General features: G+C 37.2%; 1 protein-coding gene across 1 annotated transcript in view; it reads left to right on the top strand.

Annotated features, from left to right (window-relative positions):
* Ing3 (Inhibitor of growth family, member 3) overlaps nt 1–20,934 on the top strand; it is a 103,721-nt gene that overhangs the window by 58,717 nt on the left and 24,070 nt on the right. The window contains exons 6-7 of the mRNA XM_067136328.2: nt 5,290–5,522; nt 15,388–15,542. Coding sequence (XP_066992429.1) covers nt 5,290–5,522; nt 15,388–15,542 — 388 coding nt within the window. The remainder of the gene's footprint in view (nt 1–5,289; nt 5,523–15,387; nt 15,543–20,934) is intronic.

Genomic DNA, 20,934 nt, shown 5'->3' with positions numbered 1-20,934 from the left:
CGTCATGTTGAAACTTTCTAATGTGAGCAGCAAGTTAAAACATTTTGAGCAATGCTCAACAAGAAAAATGGCTAGGTAATGAATTTTTGTTACTTCATTTGGGGTCAAGGCTTTGAAATAGTTCACAGCAACACTCTCGTCTTTAGTAGTTTCAATAAAGTCTGCTAGATCATGAAGATATTCTCCAATTTACTCAACACTTTTAAACCACGAGTTCCATCTGTTGATCACAGGAATAGGGAAGAGTTTAGCTTTAGTGGGTTCGTCTTCATATTTCTGCTTCAGGAATTGAATGTAAGGAAGATGTGTTTTGCCTGTACAACACATTGGTTCAAAGCACTAAGTTCCACAGCCCACACACTGCCCACTAAATTCAGTTTATGAGCCCAGCACTGCGTGTGTACCAACCCTTCTGAAACTAGAACCCTAATTGAGTTTATACACTTGCCCACGTAACGTGCTGAATCTGAAGTTATAGAAACTACATTCTGGTACCTAATTTCAAGTTTGTGAATTACACTCATAATTGCTTGTGAACATGCTGTAGCATTAGCATTTGCAATAACTTTCACTCCCCCTCCAAATAACTTCTGAACTGTACTATCGCCACAACGAAGCACTTTTATCAGAACCATAAATACACATTGCCCCTTTTTTATCAGTCGTTTCATCACAAATAATTGAAACTCTCTCATCTTGCACAGCTTCTTTTAATCTTTCCTCCTCTTCTTTGATGATTCGAGGTACAGAAACTTCCCTCAGTCTTCCAGCTGTGGGCAAGTCTCCAGCACCTTAAAAAAAAATCAATGGGCCTAATATTAGAGGGCTTTTTAACATCATTGGAATGAATTAAATGATTTATAATTGTTAGTAAATGAGGGACCTAGCATGCATTATCTAGGCCTAAATATCATTAAAGGAGAAAACTAGCATAACCGCACAAAGAAAAATTGTATAGTATTGCACAAACCTGGTATATATTTCTCCAGCCACCCTCTCAGTTTTGGATGATCAACTTTTTCCAGTGGAGTATTTGCCTCCATAAAAGCTCGAGTTGTAGATAAAATGAATGTGTCTTTATCGTATTTTGCTCTTCAGTGAATCCTGAAACACACAGAATCAATTGGATAGCTCTTGAATATTTTCAAGTTAGATGTCTTTAACACTAAGTTGACAGGTGAACACTTTTTTTTTTGCAGATTTTTTTTATTTTTTTAAATTTTTTTTATGGCCCTCACTTTAGTCAATTATATAATGGATTTTTCGATTTTCTCTCAGCCCAGTACTTCTTCATTCTCTCGGATCTTGATTTTCTCTCCTCGTCTGAAATCACTCTTCCCATGGTTTGTCTGTTGATCTTGGTCTGTAGTCTGGTGTCTATGTTTTTGAGTGTCTTGATTCTGTGAGTCTTGTTTTTCAAATCATCTACTGTGTTTTGTAGTTCCTTCATATCTTTGATTTCTGTAATCCACTTAATATTACTCTTACTGTTCCACAATTTTTCTATTATTATCCTGCTGATTCTTTTCCAGGTGTTCTAATTAGGTGACCAAAGAATGAGATTCGTATTTTTTCTGATAGTGCTCATTACCGGTTCTATTTCTTTGTAGACTGTTTCATTAGAAACCAGTCTCCAGTGTCCATTTTCTTGGTATTTTTTATACATGTTCTGATTATTCTTATTTCTAATTTGAGTATCCTGTCTGTTGCTGAAGTATTAGCTGTTTTGAAAATGGTTTCACTAGCGAATGTTAATTCTGGTTGTATGACTGTTTTATAATGCTTTAATTTTGTGGCTATTGAGAGTTTTTTGTTGTTGTATGTGTTCTTGGTGACATATTGAGCTTTGGTTAGTTTGTTTATTCTATTATGCTATGTTTGCTTTGCGTTAAGGTTGCATATTATAATTTTACCTAAGTATTTAAATTTATCTACAATTTTGATTTCCTGTTCTCCTACTTTTTTTTTTTTGCGAGTGGTGGGTCAGTTAACATGATTTCTGTTTTCTCAAAGGATATATTGAGGCCAGTTTTTTGTGCTATTTCCTGTAGTGATTTAATTTGTTGTTGAGTTTCCTGAACATTGTTAGATAGGAGAGCAAGGTCACTAGCAAATCCCAGACAATTTAAAATTATGGTGTCTTTTGATTTTCGAATTTTGATATTTTTTTGGTTATCCTTATACCATTCCCTCATTATATATTCCAAAGCACAGTTGAATAGCAGATATTATCAGTACCATTTTCACTAGTACTCCCTTGTCCGTCTTGTTTTGCATTCTGTACTCTGGAACAGTATTACTGTCACCTGAAAATATAACGCTTCCACAGTAAAAGCAGTACTCAAAGAATATTAATGCTATCTAATAGTAAATAATATTCGTAACATTACTCACCGAAATAAGATTGAAATGCTTTTTCCACAAGGATTTTACTCCTGTAGTACCTGCAATCCATTTTCAATCAAAAGGGAAGTTAACATGTGAAAGGCGTGTAGTATACACTATGTGATCAAAAGTATCCGGACACCCGGCTGAACATGACATACAAGTTCGTGGCGCCCTCCATCGGTAATGCTGGAATTCAATATGGTGTTGGCCCACCCTTAGCCTTGATGATAGCTTCCACTCTTACAGGCATACGTTCAGTCAGGTGCTGGAAGGTTGCTTGGGGAATGACAGCCCATTCTTCATGGAGCACTGCACTGAGGAGAGGTAGCGATGTCAGTCGGTGAGGCCTGGCACGAAGTCGGCGTTCCAAAACATCCCAAAGGTGTTCTATAGGATTCAGGTTGGGACTGTGTGCAGGCCAGTCCACTACAGGGATGTTATTGTCATGTAACCACTCCGCCACAGGCCGTGCATCATGAACAGGTGTTCGATCGTGTTGAAAGACGCAATCACCATCCCTGAAGTGCTCTTCAACAGTGGGAAGCAAGAAGGTGCTTAAAACATCAATGTAGGCCTGTGCTGTGATAGTGCCACGCAATACAACAAGGGGTGCAAGCCTCCTCTATGAAAAGCACGACCACACCATAACACCACCACCTCCGAATTTTACTGTTGGCACTACACACGCTGGCAGATGATGTTCACCAGGCATTTGTCATACCCACACCCTACCATCGGATCGCCACATTGTGTACCGTGATTCGTCACTCCACACAACGTTTTTCCACTGTTCAATCGTCCAATGTTTGTGCTCCTTACACCAAGCGAGGCGTCGTTTGGCATTGACCGGCGTGACGTGTGGCTTATGGGCAGCCGCTTGACCATGAAATCCAAGTTTTCTCACCTTCTGCCGAACTGTCATAGTACTTGGAGTGGATCCTGATGCAGTTTGAAATTCCTGTGTGATGGTCTGGATAGATACCTGCCTATTACACTTGACAACCCTCTTCAACTGTCGGCGGTCTCTGTCAGTCAGCAGACGAGGTTGGCCTGTACGCTTTCATGCTGTACGTGTCCCTTCATGTTTCCACTTCACTATCACATCAGAAACATTGGACCTAGGGATGTTTAGGAGTGTGGAAATCTCGCGTACAGACTTCTGACATAAGTGACACCCAATCACCTGACCACGTTCGAAGTCCGTGAGTTCCATGGAGCATCCCATTCTGCTCTCTCGCGATGTCGAATGACTAATGAGGTCGCTGCTATGGAGTACCTGGCAGTAGGTGGCAGCACAATACACCTAAGATGAAAAACATATGTTTTTGGGGGTGTCCGGGTACTTTTGATCACATAGTGTAACTCTATTGTCGTCTTTTTTACAATGAGATACTGGCGGTAAAATTGTAACATTGTTAGTGTTAAAAAGCACGTATATCAGACTTACGAGGTTCTTAAGGTAAAGAGACAAATAACATAAATTTATTTTCCTCGTAAGTCGCCGATATGAGGTTTTAATCTATGAACAGCTCACTTGGACATACAAGCTTATTAATTTGGCCAGTAGAGGTGCAGGGCTCCTCCACAGACTAACGAGAGTTTTAAATTCAGTTAGAGCGCATTTTTTCATTTAAAAACCATGTAAGACCCAATAAATGACCAAAATCAAACTTACGAGGTTTATAAAGAAAGACAACGTTATGGTACTCCACATACCATCTGTGTTTCATTACCTTAGCTACAGATTTGCTATTTGCTAGTTGCTGATTGATAATATCAGTGCTGTAGTCTCCAAATTCTCACAGGCTATACTCTAAATCAGGGCATTACAAATCCTGAATGCCAAACCACCCTGGGGGTTACGACAAACTTCCCTTAATTTGCTATAAATCAGGCATATAGAAGACATTTTATGATGACAAAGAAGAAATCATATTTTAATGCATTAGTTTGAAAATTTTAATTTGCTTACACAGTAGTTTTCTACTGGACTTACTTCCAGCTATTTATTAAATAACAATCCAAGGTGCCTGGCTCTTTTGATTTGCTATCACATTTTTCACTGGAGCAAACTCTTGAATTGGTGGTTTTGCAGCCACGTCTTCATATGTTTCTCAGGCTTAAATTGGTCAACTGATGAGGCATTTGAATGTATGAACATACGGTTGGAGATGTGCGAGCATAGCTGGAGAGTTAAAACTTGCTGACAGAATGGTAAAATTAAAAAGAAAAGCAACCAAAGTATAAGGTACCTATACGAAAAATTATTCAGAAGGTGTGCGGCGTATACCGGCTTATACCCTCAACTACAGCACTGAATATTATCTGAAGCCATCTCTTTTCAGTTTCCACTTTGTCAATTTTTAACTGTTACTTTTGCATTGGACGAAAAATATGGAACATGTGATATTAAGCTTCTCAACATTCAAAAACATGATGGTACTGGATGCTATTGATGGTATGTTGATGGGTCTGTTTATTTGTTTGTTTGTTTGCTAGTGCGTCCAACAATGAATGTCCAAATCTACTGTGATACAGTCAATTTTTATCATATCAGATTGATCCAGATTAAACTACCAGTCGTCAACAAGCTTTGTCAGTAATATTGTGCAGGAACGCCTTGGGAGTGAGAATTAATTCTGCAACCTTTAACATAGGAATTAGCATCTAATCAACTATATTAACCAGCTGGTCTGAAAAGCATTCTCCCCATGGGCTTTTACCTTTCAAGGCCATTTCCTTTCTTTAGATGATAACTGAATTGTTTGAAGAGTTGAATCTCTTTGTCTTCCCCCATTAATTTTAAGAGAGTTACCAATAGTATTACTGATTTGTGTGTAGGTTACACTGAAATAGTTCTTGTATATTAACAATTTTTATGATTTGATTTTTCTCATGCAGAGAAACGTCGGGATTCAAATTCATCCGCAATGACTATAGAAAAACGTGTGACTGCAGAGAAAACTATGGCTTCTCTTCCCGAGACAAGACCGACGTCAGCTGGTTCTGGTTCAGTTCCTGTAGCAGTTCCTCCTCCAAATCCAACCAATGTCAGTTATAATCTTGGACACATAGGTGCTGGTGGAAATGCAATTGCTGCTGCAGCATCTCAAGCTATTGCTGCTACACAACAGGTTTGGCTTCTGTACACTGACAGTTTGCTGTCTTACAAAATGCTTTCACTGTTGACTACGTAATGAATTTATTATTACATGTTAAGAATTGCTATATTGATTTGAATTTTTATGAGTCTCCTCCATATTGAGCATTTGCTGTCAGTACTGAAGCAGAGATTTTTCAAACTTGTATGGTGTGTTACTGCTTGTAGTTTTAACCACTTGTTCTTAGTGATTAGCTTATATATTCCATGAAAGATGTAAATATTTAATGCAAATCATGTTTTGAACTTAATGCATTTTTTTTGTAGTCCAAAAAGCCTGTTATCTTGAAAAAACTGTTGAGTTATATGTAGGGACTGGAAAAATTAGCAGCTATTTTTATCAAAATTAGTATTTTCTTCTAAAAATGATTATTTATTTAAAAAATAAGAATTTGTAGCATTATTTTCCTGTTTCATTTATTCTAAAATTTAATGATTTAAGAGAATGAAACAATACTGCTCAAATCTACAAGAAAATTAAGATCAAATTAAAGCATTGTACAATGTTTTCCATTGCTTTTCTTCAAGTTGCACCTTCTGCTTGTAACCTCTGTGTAATTACATGATAAAACATGCTCCCTGCCAACATTGTTTGTTGGGGTCCAAAATAAATCAAAACAAATTTAGCAAATGCAGAGACCTCTTACTGCACCCCAATTAATGCAAGCATGATATCACATTTGATTTTGAATTGTATATTTGAGGGAACTGTAACCAGACCAGATCCTTTTCTGAAAGAATTGATGCACCAAACAGTTTCTCAAGCTCAGCTGGTTTCCAATTATTCAAGATGACATTTTTACAGCACTGACCTTGGAAAATTGTAACAAAATTATTGAGGTTGAGGTCTTTGACTTTCAAAGATTCTAGCTCTTGCTCTTTGAAGAATGAGTCGCATTTACGTCAATGTCTTTGCATGCAGCTTGCTCTAAAGGAGTGAGCTTAACCACCACATTGTTAGTTTCTGCAGAATAATTTCTCTCACAAATTGAAAAAAACGTAGCATCAAGATTATGAAGTTTGGGTACGGCAAATGAGAGGTTGGATACTGAGACCCCTCAAGTTCAGTAAGGAGCTCAACCATCTCAACTGCATGATCCTTGTCAGAGACAATATGTGAAGGAAACCCATTCGCTTTCCGGTTAGTCAGATCTTTTAGGTGCTTAAAACTACAGTTGTTGATATCTTTCATATCCGAAGACTTTAAATATGTGACAATGTCTTGAAAGTACTTATTTAAATGGAATGCAGCACCGAGTAATGACAAGTGAACAAAAAAGCTTTTGCTTCCTTTGAATCCCCGTACTGAGACTTTAAGAGGTAAGTATTTACACTTTCTTGTTTAAAAAAATACAGACTTCACCAGTTAACACATGATTCAAATCCAACATCACTGTGACCCAACAATTACTAAGCTAAGCTAATGTGCCCAAAACTGCACACTGCTTTAAGATAATTCACAACATCCCATTCTGTCTGTCTGTTTCATCCTACAGGGTGTTTATTTCTTTCCCAGCTATAGCTTCTGTTGTCAGCCTATGGCAGTCAGAGGCAACTTGTAGAAAAAGTGAGGATTTTTGTAGAACTTCATAGGCTTACCATTACAACAAAAGAATCATTAATAATTGGTTCAATTACATTTTATTCATGTGGTGCATATTTCTCACGCATAGTTTTCACACATAGCAGATCTTCATTTGAAAATGAGGTAATTCATGTTCGTAACTTTTGGGTTTTGAGCTTTTCCAATGGGATGTTTGCATTTGTGAACACTTCAACTGTTCCTTTTGAGATTGATCTTTGAAAATTTTCTGTTGTTTGCAGTTGTCCAGTCTCTCCATAATAGGCCTTTAGTTTGAGATTGTGATTGTCGAGCGCTTCATCACATGTTTTTCAGTACTGTCCTTCTTTTCCCTCACAACTCTATAATTACAAAATTTACAAAACACTGTCAATGAATCTGTGGTATGTAATCCTTTATTTGAATATTGCCAAGCCCTCTCATGGGCATTTATAGCTGTGCTCCCCATAACCTCAAAGATTATTGCAGATTTATTCTCTTCACCTTGCACACACTGATGTTCAAACAGGAATGAAGGGAAAAGGGAACACAAATCACATCTTGTCTTGTGCCGATCTCGATTTTGAATAATAATCGGTTTTAAACAAAGTTGTATGAAAACAGAAATGAAGGGAAAAACAACTCACATCTCATGTCTTGTAGATGTCATTTCTTGATAATAATTGATAAAAAAAAGTCATATTATCATTGTATAAATCAATTAGTAATAAGAATAATTCAGTTAATCCCAATCAATAGTGCGCCCTACTCGGGTCCGAACAGGTCGCAAATAACTCCCGACAGCTCGGTGTAATTCCAGGGTATATCGTTCAATCAGAAAAATCTCAAAATTTTTCATATGGTTTTGCTTTACGTGGGATCAGATAGAAAATGGTTCAGCCATACGCAATAGTATTTGAACGATCATCTTCATCCAATGCTAATGTCAAAACTTCACCGCTGTCCGCATTCATATATACGCAATCTATCATTGAATCAACTTACAAACTAAGATTAAGAATTAACTATCACTAAAAATTAACACTCACTGAATTATATAAAAGGAAATAAAGAACCACATTTATTTAACTAGAGAAATGCCTAAAAGAAATGAGAACTATTTTGGGAATGAGCTACAATTATCACTACATAGAATAAGTTATTAAAAAATCGTAAGTTAAAAGTCAGCGCTGGCTTATTATAAACAAAGATATAGCATTACATAACATGAATTGTTTCTGAAATGAAATCAAAATCAGAAATACTGCCCATAACTATTCTTGAGACATTATATGTATCACTGGTATACATTCTCCAGCTGCAATCATTACATCATTATGAAAATTCTAAGTTTCTTCTCAAAATTACATCACCACTAATCGATAAAATCTGAACTCAATCAAACGGATGTCATTTTGGAAAATTAATCAGTAACGATTAACGTGCTAAGGCTTTACACCCCTAGTGCCCGCTAAATTCGGCTCCTAATCTATCATCTTTCTACTTAGTAACCTTTCATAAAATTCTAATTCAACTATTCAATATTTAAAATAATTATTTATTATTATTTAGCGTATGATGAATACTGTATTATATACAATATATACAACTACCATCTCAAGTTCATAACTAAAGTTCCATGTCAAAATTTAAGTTTAAGTCCTCTATAGAGCCTCTGTAACCACGCAAAGGACACTCAAATGCAATGTGATCCACTGTCTGCTCCCCTTGTCCGCAGTCACATTGTGGTGATGTCTTCCATCCCCATTTGAAGAGAGTGGCTCCACATCTACCTTGGCCGGTCCTAATTCGATTTAGCATCCTCCACTGCCGCCTGGGAAGAGAAAAACCATCTGGGCACTTGCATGGGTTCTCAATGATGTGATGATGTGGTAATGAGGATTGCTGTTGCCACTGTTCTTTCCAGGCGTTCGATACATTAAAGGAGGAGTCCTGTAAATTCATTGCAGTACGCCAAGAAGGGTGTCTGGATTTCAGTCGTTTAGCTGGGGAAGCTGCTATGTCAGAATGAATAGGGAGGAGAGGATTGTTTTCAATTTTCTTCCACGAGTTAAGCAGTGACTGTGATCTTCTTAGGGATGGAGGTGGTATGTGGCTTAGGGTTGGAAGCCAGTGTGTGTTAGTTGGTCGGATGCATCCTGTAATGATACGCATTGCTTGGTTCAGCTGGGTGTCTACTAATCCGGTGTGAGCAATGTTAAGCCAGGTAGAACAGCAATATTCAGCGACGGAATAAGAGAGTGCAAGAGTAGTGGGTCTCAGGACTTGAGCATTAGCACCCCAGGATGTACCTGCCAGCTTTTGGAGGATGTTATTTCTGGTTTTGATCTTGGCTGACACATCATAGAGGTGATTCTTGTAGGTCAAGGACCTGTCCAGTGTGACTCCCAGGTATTTTGGGTTACTACAATACTGTAGATTCTCTCCTCTGAATGGTATGGTTGGTTTGTACCCAGCACTTCTATTCTGCAAGTGGAAGGTAGACACAACAGTTTTCTTGGGGTTTGGTCTAAGGTTGTTCTGATAAAAGTAACTGTCTAGAATCTTTAAGTCTGATGTAAGCGTCGACTCAGACTCATCGAAGCGTTGTTGTTGGGCAACCAATGCGATGTCATCCGCGTAAATGAATTTTCTGGATTTAGTTACAGGAAGGTCATGTGTGTACAGGTTGAATAGAAGAGGGGCCAATACTGAGCCCTAAGGGAGTCTGCCATTTATCTTATGTACTTTACTTCTGGAGTCTTCGGAAAAAATCTGGAAGTACCTATTACTCAGCATGTTACTGAGTAATGTGGAGAGTTTCAGACAAGGGATGATGCTGATAAATTTGAGAAGGAGCTTATCTTGCCACACGGTGTCATATGCAGCTGTCAGATCTAAGAAGACGCCCGTGCTTACCATTTTGTTCTCAAATCCATTTTCAATATGGGTAACTAGTGCTAAAACCTGTTCTTCACATCCTCGTCCAGGTCTAAATCCAGCTTGCTCGACTGGAATATGCTGGTTTATTGTCGCAAAAATCCTGTTATGTATCAGCCTTTCCATAAGCTTCATTGTAACACTGAGTAGTGCTATTGGCCGGTAACTCTCAACTTTTGTTGGGTCCTTAGATGTTTTTAATACAGCTATTATTTTTGTTTTCTTGAAGACAGAAGGTAGGTTACCTGTCTCTAGTATGTTTGTGAAGAAGTTAGTAAGCCATTTAGCAGCAGCTGGTCCAAGATGAAGAAGGAACTCTGGATATATACCATCAGCACCTGCCGCTTTGCCAGGTTTTAGACTTTCTAAGACCTGCTTAGTTGCTTGTAGTTGAAATGGGGCAGAGAATTCAGAGGATCGTTGAGCCGAACGTTTCTTTTCCTTCAGGAGGTGCTTTACGCGGTGCTAACTGAGCAACATCAGAATAAGATGAGACCGAACTGTCGTATACGACCTCCCGGTCAAGGAAAACGGAGAAGAATCACACCTAGAAGCCCTTCTCAGGGCCCTCAAGTTCGTAACATTGGCCCTTCAATGAAAATAATTAATCTTCCTATTCTATCCACATAATTCTTAATTCATATATTTTTGGCTCAATATGCATTCATACGTCATGTTCTAATCAAAATCCTACTGTGCAAATTATCTAATTCGTATCTGCAGTATGAATATCTCAATACTATGCTTTGCGTCTACTTAACCATATATGTATAATATATCATTTATCTCGTATTTCATACGTTTCGAGAAAATGTCACACAACTCACATACTTCCATCATAACAGCTGTCTTGACATTATATCACCTTGTAAATCTCGGCTAAATATGAATATTCACAATCCATACCTTATATCTGGTCAATCCCGCGGTGTACTTCCTCTTAATTATTCTCATCGTTTAATTAGATCCATACCTTCCACATATAACGTTTATCCACCTCCTATATATATATCTCGTAATTACCACAAAACGCAGTATAATGCTTCATATCACTTCATACATCTTCTTATTTCCTTGTCCGACGATCAATTATTATTATCTCAACTACACAATGTCAATTCTTACTTCACATAACCTTCAACACATACCTTGCAATTACTGATATATAGCTTTCTTAAATACGCCAATACGTGTTTCCCATATTCAATTCCTTTCAATAAAATCACGATGCATAACCTTACATATGTTACTAGTGCTGCTAATAATAATATCGCTCTTCAAGGAGTACTTGATTTCAATTATTCTCTTCTGACGCGCGGTCCATCTGTGACGTAATCTTTACATACATACATCGCAAGATTTATCGATATCCTTCACCTTATGACAATTCTTTGCAATCAGCTGTTATGTTGTGTCATTCCTAATCGTATTCTCGACTACTTCATTGAATTATTTGCTCAAACACGGTGATCCAAGCGTGAGATATACATATAATTCTACACTGCCTTAATATAGCGTTAATATCTTAAATATCACACACTTCACTGCATAATATCACTTGCACACTTAAATATTATCATTTCTAACATATATTCAATTCCACTGCATATGCCAAAAAAATAATATCAATTAAGAATTATGATACTAATTGTAAGCACTTAGCTCGTCTCTCGTTACTCCGACGTCAGTTGTTCTCCTTCGGCCCGTCACATGGCTAGTTTTGCGGTCTGGATCTGAGGTTGGGCTGGACTTCTCTTATTCAGAATTGGTCTAGGTAGGCAATATCCATCTCTCATCTCGGGTAGGTCATCTGTCAGGATGATACCTCCTTCCAGGTCGGTCCATCTTGAATGCTTAGCAGTTCATCTTCTTCTTCAGGCTGCCAACAAAGTTAAACATTTCCGAAGAGTACATAGTCATTTAAAAATTCTTATCAGAATAATATTTCTCTCAGATTATTCTTCTTAACCTTCTTCTGCGTTATATTTGGCTAACTCTTTATAATTGCGTATAATATACTTTTTTTATCTTGTTCCGAAAAATCTTTAAATTCAGCTTAATTATTCTTCAGAATTATTTCTTCCTTCTCAGCTTCTCCACCATTAAAATAACTTTTTCTTAATTCTTTTCTCCTCTTGCAGTTCGTACAATACTTCCCTGCAGTATCGTTAATCTTGTGCCTCGAGTTCCCAATATGCGTATTTGATTTAAACTCCGCTTATCTGGATGTATTTTATCTATTTACAGTGTTTCTATGGGTTGATTATCCCATTTTCTTCTTGATCAATCTAGTTTTTTCTTTATGAATTTCCGCTGAAATCTAGTCAATCTTCGTCTTTTTTATAGCGCGATCACAATCCACGTTTTGTCTTTGCGAGTTCAATTTTTCAAGTGTATTTTTATAATAATCTCTTCTATTCTATTTTTTTAAAAAACAATCTACTTGACCTTGCACTGTTCTGCACCGCCTTCGGAATACATTCGTTCCCAGTTAGACATGGCCTCCTATTATATCTCGATATCATGACTTCATTGTGTGTTCTTTTTAGCTTGAGTGGGCCATACCTTCCTCCGGCGCCATTTTTGAAAACGTCTGGAAAATGCAACGGGCACAATAGTAATGGTTGAGAATAGAGTTTTCGACATTTTTCTATAAAAAAACAGAGCTTTTGCAATGAATTAGCTACAAAATTGCATTTATTTGCTAAATTCACATTTTAAATCTAAATTCTCGTTTTGTCATATTTTAAATTTTGGTAACACAGTGTTTCACAACTCCTTACAACTAGATAAAAAACTGATTTTTAACTCGTAGAAGAAAAATTCACAGGTATCAGTAATGCTAATTTTTCCAGTCCCTAATTATTTGTATGCCATCAAGTATTCTATGTCTTTCACCTCCTGAATTGACATTCTCATTCTTCATATGGAATTTTCAGAAAAATTACAATTTAATTCTTGCACTTCTGTGCCACTGAATGTAATTTGAAGTCTAGATTTTGTAGGAAAAGGCATTGTACGGTCTTCTCGCATTTTTATGTATGTTATATCTGCCTTTTCATTGACATCAGATCCTGTGAACTTATTCCTTGTGAGGGATCCTTCCCATTTCGAATGCAGGAAAGCACGATACTGCTGATTTGTAGAAAGTGCCACACAATATGTAGTTTGCTTGCACAATATTAGTTGCTAACAGTAAACCTTGTCCACTGGAGAGTGATGAAAGTTTTTCCTTTGTTGGTGCAAAATGTTTCTGCCTCTTAATAAGAAAATGATCTTTAACAGATGGGAGTTACAATTCATTAAATGATCACCACCAAAATTCGCAAAATGTTCAAAGCAGACTTTTAACTTCACCATGAGCAGCTAATGAAGAGCAAGTCACTTCATCTAAATCAAAACCAACTCATATTTGTACAGCATGGTGATTCAGTATGCATTCTTACAGAGTTGTTATCCATATGAGCTTGGGAATCTACACTTATATTTTTGAACATTATAATTTGGCTCATGAGTTTCTGTTAGGATTTATCCCTTTCATTTAAATGATTCCAAGGATTTTCCAGTCACTAAAAGAATCCAAAAATATATATTTCCTGGCAACCTTGGTTTTGAGTGATAAAACTTGAATGGATTAAACTTTTAAATAGAGTGGAAAAAGGAAGAAATATAATGATACATTCATTTATCAGCATGTGTTAGCTGTCAACAAGAAATCTCCTAGAACACCATCAGTGTTCTGATGAGACCTATTCAATAATGTTACTTGTGGCACTTCAAAAACCTTGCGGTGTGTAGGCTGGTTATAGTATCACAGTAGGAGGCAAAAATTTAACAGTCTTGACCATGTTGTTTGATGCCAAATTTGGTTGTGAATGGGCATTATTTAGCTCTCCTCTTGTCTTCTGCACAAATTTCCATTGAACTAATGTAAAGATTGTTTGTTCTATCCAGGCTCTGTTTAATAATGTCCTTCCTTGGCCATTCCTATATTTCCTGATATTTCCTTGGATGATTTATGCAAAGGTGCACTAAAATATTTCTTGACTTGAAGTGTTCCTGTGTGTGCATTTCCTGATCAGAACTTCAATGTTCATTTTGAATGAACTTCCAAAATTTGGCAGAAAGATATCTTTTTCTAATTGCAGTGGTTTTTGGTGTGTCTGTGGAATAACTTCAGTTTCTTTACATAACAAATTTAGTTACTAGCAATAAGAGGGAAAACTGAAATTCATTTCCACACTAGGTATAAATGTTTGTTCACAAATTTTCAGCTTAAATGCATTAAAAAAAATGACAGTCAGTGGAAAATATGAGAGTATTTGTTTATTAGATATTCTTTTGTCTGGAACAGACCCACTTTTATTTAACATTCACTTAATATCTAATGGCTAGTGATGTTGAAAACTCTGTTACATAAGGATGAAAATAAACTAAAACAGGACTGTGTGACCTCTTTCTGCAAATTCGTGCCTCACCAATTCTAAAACTGGGACTAATGAATTAAATTAGTTTCACTTATAGCATTAAAATGTGTGTCATTCATCATCATCATCATCATCATCATCATCATCATCATCATCATCATCCTTTCCTCTTATCCAGTTCTTGCCGGGTCGAGGCATTTATGGCACTTCTCACGTTCTTCTCTCCTTCCATCATTCCTCTTCCATCATTTTGTCCCAGGCCAGGTTTCTTCTTCTTTAATGCCTTTGTGTTGAATCGATCCCCCTTGTTCTAGGTTCTCCTCTCACTCTCTTTCTCTCGAACTTCATCTCCATCATATGTTTTGGTATTCTTTCCTCCTCCATCTTCTTTACATGTCCAAACCATCTTAGTTTACTCCTATCCATTCTCTCATTTAAGCTTTCCATTCCAACCTCCTTTTTCATATCTTTGTTTCCCAATCTGTCTTTCCTTGTTTTTCCTATCATACTTCTTAGGTATTTCATTTCGCTGGCTTGAATTCTACTCTCCTCCCTACTTGTTATTATGCAGGTCTCAGCTCCATAAGTCAGTATGGGTGTACAATACATTTAGTACATTATCTCTCTACATTTTCTTATTCCTGACAAGGTTTCTTACTCTCTGGTAGAGTGCATTGCCCTGTTGCACCCTCTTGCTAATCTCCATGTCCAGATTTGTATTCTGCATTAATTCACTCTCTAGGTATTTGAAATGTATGCCAGTCCTTCAGATATATTACTGCCCATAATCACCAGCAATAATTTTCTTGCCAGTTTGGATATTTAATGGCATTGGCTATCCAGGCTGAAACTGCTGTTGAATTTGAAGATTTTGTTAAAGTTGATATTATTTATCGAATTCTTTTTAACAGATGCAGCAGGGTCGTCGAACAGCAAGTCTCAAAGCGTCATATGAGGCGATTAATATAGGTGTCCATGGCCATGAGTTCAGTATTGGCAAAGAACTCGCGGGGGCTGCTCAGACGGCAATTGCTGCAATTCAGGAAACAACAAAGAAGCAAAAGAAGTAAGCATGTTATGTGATATCTTATGAAATTGAGTATTAATATCAAGAGATGTTTTGGAGCTGTGCTAAAGGCTTTCTCACATGTATGGAAATTTGTAGGAATAAGCAGATTATTCTTACGATTTTTATAGGGCTTATGGGTGAACGGAAGGCAACATAGAAAGGCGTTCTGAGTAACCAACTACTATATGAAATTCTATAATGTATAGAATATCGGAGACTGTACCTTACAAAATGCCCAGGGTCTCTTTAACTTGCGAGTCTGGGTTGGTGACAATGGGCCCTTAGCCAAGTCCTAGCATTGTTTCCATTTGTGCCAGGCTCTTCACTTTTATTTATCTTTTCTGACATCCCTTGGTCAACTCTTGTTCTTTTCTGATCTTGACAGTATTAGCTTTGCAAGGCCTAGGGAGTCTTCCAATTTTGTGCCCTTCCTGGCCCATGTATTTCTTTGGTTGCTACCTTCATTTTTCAAAGTGTTGGACCCCTTCCACTTTTTCCCTCTGGTTAGTTGTTTATAGAGGATGATTGCCAACATAAGATTTTCACAATAATCACTATCACCACCCTCTTACAAAATACAAGTTTTCTGTGAATATGATGATGATGATGACAGTGATAGTGATCATGATGGTAATGGACATCTAAATATTTTTCCCATTAATATTTCCTTAGTCCTTTGCCTTTGAAATGTATTTGGTTAAAATGAAATAGTTCATCATCATCATCATCATCATCATTATTTGGAGCATTCTCCAGCCACAGTCTTGGTCTGCTTAACTTCAGTATCACTGTGTTTTTATATAATTTGGTTAGGGTATATACTGAACTATAAACACTATCATCAGTTCATTGCAAAGTAGTTGGCTACAGAACATATTTATGTGAAGTGCCACAAATTAGAAGTCGTCTGCTAACTTGCAGAAAGCATCGAGATGGGCCTGATATGCTTCACCTTGAAGTTATGTGCAGGGCTTCATTAGAACATATAAACAAAATTACATTATTTCTTTTTTTTTTGTGTGTGTGTGGATTAACTCAAATAAAAGGAGTGAGTTCTGGATGAAAATGAGGCATTTTTACCCAAATGAGAACTATGAAACATAAGATTTTCATTAATATAAATAAAATTCAGTTTGCTGTGAACTCACAAGAAAGATCAAGACCACAGTGAACCAGAAATATTGTGTGGTTAACACGCGAGAGTTCGCTCCCGCGGCAGTTTGCCGCACGTTTGAAATATTTGTTAATAATTTCATTGCTAGCCAGTGTAGGGTTTAGGGCACTCGTTTCATCCCTCCACTCCCTCTCTCCCGCCTGACGTTGATTATCGTCATTGTATTGCCTGCTGCGTTCCGGAGTAGTTTAAGTTTTCTTTCACTCTCGCATCTGCCTCGGCAAATTGCCTTCGTGCGACCCTTCACCTAGTGCATTCTTACATGACTGCATTTCCAAGAAAGTTTCTTAAGTAAAGTTCATGATCTTTATGGTGGCTTTCCGTGAAGTGTGGTGCTGTAGATTTATCTTGAATTGTGACCAAATTATTCATTGAAATGTAAAAATGCAAATGTTGAGGCAATTTGCTCATGCGCGACCTCCCTGGCTCTTTTAAAACTCATGTTAATTTTACCAGATTTTGCAAAAAATTTCCATTAATTTTTGTATATTCAGAAAATATTTTTACTGGGTAATTATGTTAGTACTAGTTGAAAGGCAGTTAAATAGGGTACATATTTATATTTTTATCAGATCATTCACTGCAAAAGGAAAATAGCAGCACATTAAAATATTAAGCGCGAGCAATTTGCCTTCGCGCGACTTGCGCTCTAAAATGGGCAAGACTTCTTGCGTGTTAAAGATGGTGGGGGAGTAGAAAAATGAAGAACCTACTATTGAGGGGATATCTAGTGAAATTATATTAAATTACCCATTGGTATCAGTATATTTTAATACCTATGATGAAGATTTGTCCTGTTGTGTATTCCTTAATATTTGAGATTTTATCAAAAATGGAAACATATTTAGAAACATCATTAATCATTCATTGGTCTTTAATTTAATATTAACTCATAGTTAGAAATGGGATTAGCTAATCACCCTGGAGGTGGGGGAGGGTTAGAATTCACGGTATCCCCTCCCTGCCGTAAGAGGCAGCTGAAAGGTGAATCACAGGCTCTCCATGTGGGAGAGTGTGTTGGTGATGGTGGTTCCCCTAGCTGAATCTGACATTACTTCCACTTACTTGTGTCTGGCTCCTCACTTCTGTCTTTCTTATCCAACCTCCCTTGGTCAGTTCTTGTTTTCTTCCAATCCCAATGGTGTTAGGTTTGTGAGGGCTGGAGAATTTTTCAGTTCATGGGTCTTCCCTTTCTTTCTTTTGCTAATACTTTCACTCTTCGAAGTGTTGGACCACACCCATTATCCATCTGATTAAGAGAGAATGGATGCCTAGTTATACTTCCTCTTATATGCTGACACCACTGTTTTATTTACCATTCATAATAACTTTAACATATTTGCAGACAATACAGGTAGAACCTCGATAATTCAAAATTGGTTCATTCAAAATCCCGCCTTATTCGAAGAAGCACTCGTTCCTGGAAATATGAGGTATGGTTTTGCATGTTATTTAAAATGTTTAATTAGAAATACGAATAATTCGTAATTTGAGGAACAATGTCAGTCCCATTACCAAAAATCAGACTTTTGATTCAAAACTGCCTTTACAGAAAAAAAAAATTACAGAGTAATTTAAATTAAAAATTTATCCGCATCATGATAGAATGCATCTTCCAGAACATGCAGGGGTAGGTTTCCTCACTTTCACTCACTTTGGTATGTCTACAGTGTGCTTCATATTTGCTAAGTTTGAGTGAAATCATAATTATTTTGTATTCAGCCTTTTAAGGGCATTTTAATAAACTTAACCATGATAGGTTAATATTGTGTTTGGTCCGTATTGACTAGTCTGAATGTATAATGTAACTATTTAAAATAGTTACATTAATAGTTAAATAGTTACATTATACACAAGATCATGTAGCGAGCAGTGTGTGGAGAAGCAGAATCTGTGAACACTGGCGATGTTGGCAGTTGGCGATAAAGGGTGGCTCATATAATCAATTTGTTTGAACCGAATGATATTTTCAATGCCGATGAAACTGCATTGTTTTTTTTTTTTAATATCGAGCCCAAACGGGCTTAAGGTCTTAAAGGAGAAAAGTGCCTGCCGGGAAATCATGCACGCTGAAATAAGACTTCCTTCCCTCGTCACAGTGTTTTAAGGGCATCGGGCATTTTCCATGCAAGTACAGTACAAGGCATCTAGAAAATGTAAACAGTACAGTAATCCAAAAAATAAAGCATTTGCACAAGGGAGGCAGCAGTCCTCGTGTTTGAATTGTGTGTTTTTTTTCGTTGCGTTATATTTCTCAGTGAGTTATCCAAGTGCATTATTTGAATACTGTAAATGCACTTTGTTGGATACATTTAGGAAATAATTTTTTTCCATGGCATTTGAAAGGTTTAAACTGTGAATCAAGATTAATTGTATGCAGTAAAGGGTCTTAGAATATTTTGTGAATTACGACTTGGCACTTAATTCAGAATCACGTAATTCAAAGTCTTAATTTCTGCGTCCCAGTGACTTCAAATTAACGAGGTTTTACTGTATTGTGGTCTGGAGAATAAACATAAAAGAAGTAAAAGAACAACTGATGCATTGAACAACAAAATTGAAAAGTATGGTTTGAAGACTAGTACAGAGAAGAACAAGACCATGGTGATATCAAGAGAATAAAAACAAGGCATTGTGAACATTGTTGGTCAAAGCCTTGAAATTGTTGACAGTGTTTCAAATATCTAGGGAGTGATTAATGCAGAATACAAGGCTAGACATGGAGATTAGCAAGAGGTGCAACAGGGCAATGCATTCTATCAGAGTGTAAGAAATCTTGTCTGGAATTAGGCATTACCAAGGAAGTGTAGAGAGATAATGTACAAAATGTATTATGCACCCATATTGAGCTTTGCGGCTAAGACCTGGACAGTGACAAGTAGGGAGGAGAGTAGAATTCAGGCCAGAGAAATGAAATACTTAAGAAGTATGATAAGAATGGCAGATAGAGAACGAAAAGGAGGTCAGAATGGTAAGTTTAAATGAGGGAATTGATAAGAGTAAACTAAGATGGTTTGGACTTGTAAAGAGGATGAAGGAGGAAAGAATACCAAAACAGATGATGGAGATGAAGTACGAGGGAAAGAGAGAGGGGGGAGACCTAGAACAAGGTGGATCGATTCATTAAAGAGGAGTGCAAGAAGAAGAAACCTGGACTGGACAACATGATGTAAGAAGAATGGTGGAAGGAGAGAGGTAGGTGGGGAAGTGCCATAAATGCCTCGACCTGGCAGGAAGTGGATAAGAGGAAAGGAGGATGATGATGAATAACTTTAACATAACTTATCAGAGATTACAGAGAGGCTTCAACAACATAGCCATATGATGCCTCTGCACATGTCTAAAATAATGTATGGTACATTTGAGTAATGGAACACGTACCAGAGTTATAGTTTATTTTTAACACATTGTGACATGTCTACAGTCAAATCCAATGGCCATACTTACTCTCCTTACACAAAATCCTCTGCATCAAACAAATACTCTTGGATTAAGAGTTGACAAACCTGATAACATGGACTTACACATTATGAGTATGGTAAATATCTCTGAGGCAGGGTATTTTGTTAGGCAAGATGTGCAGCATGGTTTTCTCTCTGTCTTTCAAATAATGAAACCAGGATAGTACTTGATGAAAACATGTGAATTATATTACTGTATTGCAAAAGCCAACAAAATCTACCTTATCTGTTTTCAAGTTTAAATTCATAATTTAAAAAACCTAATGGACAATCTCTTTTAAATCATATAGTCAGGAGCTTTCTTCGGTTCTTTTAGACACTGTATGTGTGTATGTTCAGTCCTCAGCTGAAAGGCTGTTTGGATCCTCAACAGCTGCGCCATCAGCTGTCATAGGTGGCGTAGGCATCGCTGAAGAGGCATGCTAGCGAAATGCAGGGTGAGGTAGTTTCCCATTGTTTTCCACGCCGAGTCAGAAGTTGCTATTACATATCAGTCTGCCAAGCCCACTGAAATGCATGCACCAACTGACCCTATGAGCAACATTTTCACACCATTCATAGCAGGGACTGGCTGCATAAGGAATGGCATTACTAGCATCACTCATATTTCAGTCACTTTCATATTGTCAAAGCCAAGGATAAGACAGAGAAAGATCAATGAAAGTAACAAAATTGCTCTAACCTATACCAGAAGACATAGTGCACTGTAAACACTAGGTCCCACCAACAAAGGCATTTTTTAGACACTATAAAA

The sequence above is a fragment of the Anabrus simplex genome, chromosome 1 (assembly GCF_040414725.1).
Source record: "Anabrus simplex isolate iqAnaSimp1 chromosome 1, ASM4041472v1, whole genome shotgun sequence".
NCBI lineage: Eukaryota > Metazoa > Arthropoda > Insecta > Orthoptera > Tettigoniidae > Anabrus > Anabrus simplex.
Note: the sequence above shows the minus strand (reverse complement) of the source record. Positions and strands in the feature narration are given on the sequence as shown.